At 46.7% G+C, this 3384-nt stretch overlaps 1 protein-coding gene across 1 annotated transcript; it reads left to right on the forward strand.

Moving 5' to 3' along the window:
* On the forward strand, positions 1-3384 carry LOC147798687 (uncharacterized). Its single transcript, XM_087139279.1, has 4 exons — positions 1-759; positions 979-2235; positions 2784-2970; positions 3140-3384. Exons 1-4 carry the CDS (start codon positions 1-3, stop codon positions 3382-3384), a joined length of 2448 nt encoding a protein of 815 aa, XP_086995405.1.

Below are 3384 nucleotides of genomic sequence, written 5' to 3' on the forward strand. Positions count from 1 at the left end.
ATGGGGAAGCCGTACTCAATGAAGACATATCTCATCGACGGACTGAAGCTTAGTGACTTGGACATGAAGAATGAGATTGATCTCCCAGTCACATACACCAAAAGCACAATTCCGGATTCCAAACACCATGTCCCAAGGACAGATGACATCTCCAAGTGGGATCACCTGAGAGACATCAGTTTGCCAGAAATAGATGCAGACATTGGACTCCTGCTTGGCAATAATATGGCAGATGCTTACACTCCGTTTGATCTGAAGACAGGTCCAGCAGGTAGCCCTTATGCTGCAAGAACAATGCTTGGTTGGGTGATTTGGAATCTAGTGAGAGACGAACAAGTACAGAATGATATAAGTTGTAGCTTCGTTGTGAACAAGGCTGAGGTCACAGCAATAACAGAAGTAGACCAGCTGAAGCATCTGGAAAAACCAGTTCGAGAAACTATCAATATGGACTTCCCTGAGAGGCTCATTGATGACAAGAAAGAGTATTCTCAGGAAGACAAGCGATTCTTGGATTTGGTTAACGAGCATATCACTCACAGAGATGGTCACTACTGTATTGGCTTACCATTCAAAACAGATGGTGTGAAACTACCTGACGATAAGTCCATGGCATTGAAGTGCCTAGACAGCTTGAAGCGTAAGCTGCAGAGAAGCAGTGAGCTCCATGATGACTACGCAGAGTTCATGTCAAAGATCATAACTGAAGGCTATGTTGAGCATGTTCCATTGGAAGACTTACAGCGGGCAGATGGCAAGGTGTGGTATATTCCACATCATGCGGTGTACCATCCGCGCAAACCCAATAAAATTAGGTTGGTCTTTGACTGTGCTTCTTCATACTTGGGTACATCTTTGAACAGCATTTTGCTACTAGGACCCGATCTCACAAATAGTTTGGTTGGCGTACTACTGAGATTCCGTCAAGAAGAGATAGCCATAATGGGAGACATATAGGCTATATTTCTCCAAGTGCAGGTTCCAAAGGAAGACCGTGACTGCCTTCGATTCTTTTGGTGGCCCAATGCAGATCTTGAAGAACAGCCAGTTGCGTATCGCCTGAAAGTCCACCCCTTCGGAGCAGTGTCGTCGCCTAGGTGCTCAGGTTTTGCCCATAAGCAGACTGTAGAGGACAATCGTGACCACTTTGGAAGGGCTTCATGTGAAGTAGTAGAGAGAAGCTTCTATGTGGACGACTGCCTTGTCTCTGTTGGTACAGAACAAGAAGCTGCTCATTTGATCAAGAGTACCACAGCCTTGTGCAAAGAGGGTGGTTTTCGTCTGACAAAGTGGATGTCAAATAGCCATCAGGTTCTGCAGACAGTGCCAGTAGAGGAACGAGCAAAAGACATCAGAGATCTGTCGATAGAGAACCAGAGTTTTCCCAATGAACGAGCTCTAGGGGTGTATTGGTTTGTTGAATCAGACGAATTGGGGCTCAGAGTCAAGCTGCCAGATTTGCCTGCTACTCGACGAGGAATACTGTCCATCACGAGTTCAGTATATGACCCCTTGGGCATTGCAGCTCTGTTTGTGTTGAAGGCCAAGCTTCTCCTTCAAAGTCTTTGTCAGCGAAACTTAGGTTGGTATGAAGAAATCCAAGGTGACGACCTTCAAATCTGGAATCAGTGGTTCAGCGAGGTGGAAGACCTAGATCAGCTGAGGATCAGGAGATGCTACAAGCCATCAGAGTTTGGCAAAGTTGTGAGCTGTCAGTTTCACATGTTTTCAGATGCCAGTGATGTAGGCTACGGTGTGGCTGCTTATCTGCGGCTTGTTGATGAAGTTGGGAGTATCTGCTGTTCTCTTGTCATGGGAAAGGCAAGAGTTGCTCCATTGAAGAAGATAACTATTCCGCGTATGGAATTGACAGCAGCCACTCTTGCGGTTAGACTTGGCAAACTGCTCACTCAAGAGCTTGGCTACGACATACAAGAAACCTACTACTGGACAGACAGTATAACAGTACTGCAATACCTTGCAAATGAGAGTTGTCGGTTCCAGACTTTTGTCGCTAATCGACTTGCAGTCATCAGAGATGCCTCCAACTTGAAGCAGTGGAAGTACGTGAATACCAAACTCAACCCTGCCGATTGCGCAACACGAGGTCAGTCAGCAAAGAAGTTTCTTTACTGTTCTATGTGGTTTGAGGGTCCAGCCCTTCTGTCGCAGCCGGAAACAGAATGGCCCCAGCAAGATGCCCGTGTCACCCAACTACCTGATAATGACCTTGAGGTGAAGAAAACCGTATTAATAGCTACAGAGTCACCTACCAGTCCGGTCGACAGACTTCTTGAACACTATTCAGATTGGACCAGACTAAAATGAGCCGTTGCTTGGATATTGGTTTGGATGGAAAACTCCAAGACAAAGTGGCCGCACGTAAGAAGTTGATGCAGAACTTAGAGAAGAAAGAACCGATTTCCTCGTGTAATTCAACAAAGTCTGAATCAAGCCAGGGCAGAGTTGAGCAAACTCAAGAGGCCAGAGATTCGAGCCACACTCGGCTTACCACAGATAACTTTGAGGCTGCTGAGAGGGTTTGGCGTACCATGTCCAGCAGAAACACTGGAAGGACGAAATCAAATCGCTCCAACAAGCAGAGGGAAAGCCACTCTCAACAGTAAAAAAAGTCTTGTTCATTAAGAAAGCTTGTTCCAAAGCTTGTGGGGGGCTTTGTGCGGGTTGGTGGTCGGCTTTGTAGAGCAGATGTTGAGTTTGGGTCCAAACACCAGATATTGCTGCCAAGGGACTCTCCTTTGTCCAAGTTGATTCTTGAGCAGGTACACAAGTCAGTTGGACACTTGGGCAAGAATTCTATACTAGCAGAGCTTCGCCGACACTACTGGATAATCGGGGCACCATCTATCATCAAGGGTATCGTCTCGAGGTGTGTTATTTGCCAAAGATACCAGGCCCCAGCTGAGCAGCAGAAAATGGCCAGTTTGCCGCGAGAGCGACTTGCACTGAGTGAGCCTCCATTCAGCAGAGTTGGGATTGATATATTTTGGTCCGTTTGAGGTAAAACGTGGTAGAAGTGTCGTTAAGAGATATGGGGTCATATTCACATGTTTGACTTCACGCGCTGTCCATCTTGAACTGGCACACTCACTAGATACGAGTTCCTGTATCAACTCAGTTCGACGATTTACTGCCCGTCGTGGACCAGTTAAGAGCATTCTGTCTGACAATGGAACCAATTTAGTTGGGGCCGAGCGCGAGATGCGTGAGGAGATAAGTACTTGGAATCAGCAGAAGATCCATGACAACTTGTCACAGAAAGGCATATCCTGGCAGTTTAATCCTCCAACAGAGTCCCATTTCGGAGGAAGATGGGAGCGGTTGATTCGAAGTGTCCGGAAGATCCTCTACTCCTTGCTGTGA

The sequence above is a fragment of the Acanthaster planci genome, linkage group LG07 (assembly GCF_054643075.1).
Source record: "Acanthaster planci isolate LZ-2023a linkage group LG07, COTS_SCS, whole genome shotgun sequence".
In the NCBI taxonomy this organism is placed as follows: Eukaryota; Metazoa; Echinodermata; class Asteroidea; order Valvatida; family Acanthasteridae; genus Acanthaster; species Acanthaster planci.

What these genes read in the sequence shown, in the direction of transcription:
- LOC147798687 (XM_087139279.1), top strand. Translation starts at nt 1, where the DNA reads ATGGGGAAGCCGTACTCAATGAAGACATATCTCATCGACGGACTGAAG. An exon ending in TACAGCGGGCAGATGGCAAG is followed by an intron (nt 760 to 978) that starts GTGTGGTATATT and finishes CTCCAAGTGCAG; the next exon opens with GTTCCAAAGGAAGACCGTGA. An exon ending in TACCTGATAATGACCTTGAG is followed by an intron (nt 2,236 to 2,783) that starts GTGAAGAAAACC and finishes ATTCTTGAGCAG; the next exon opens with GTACACAAGTCAGTTGGACA.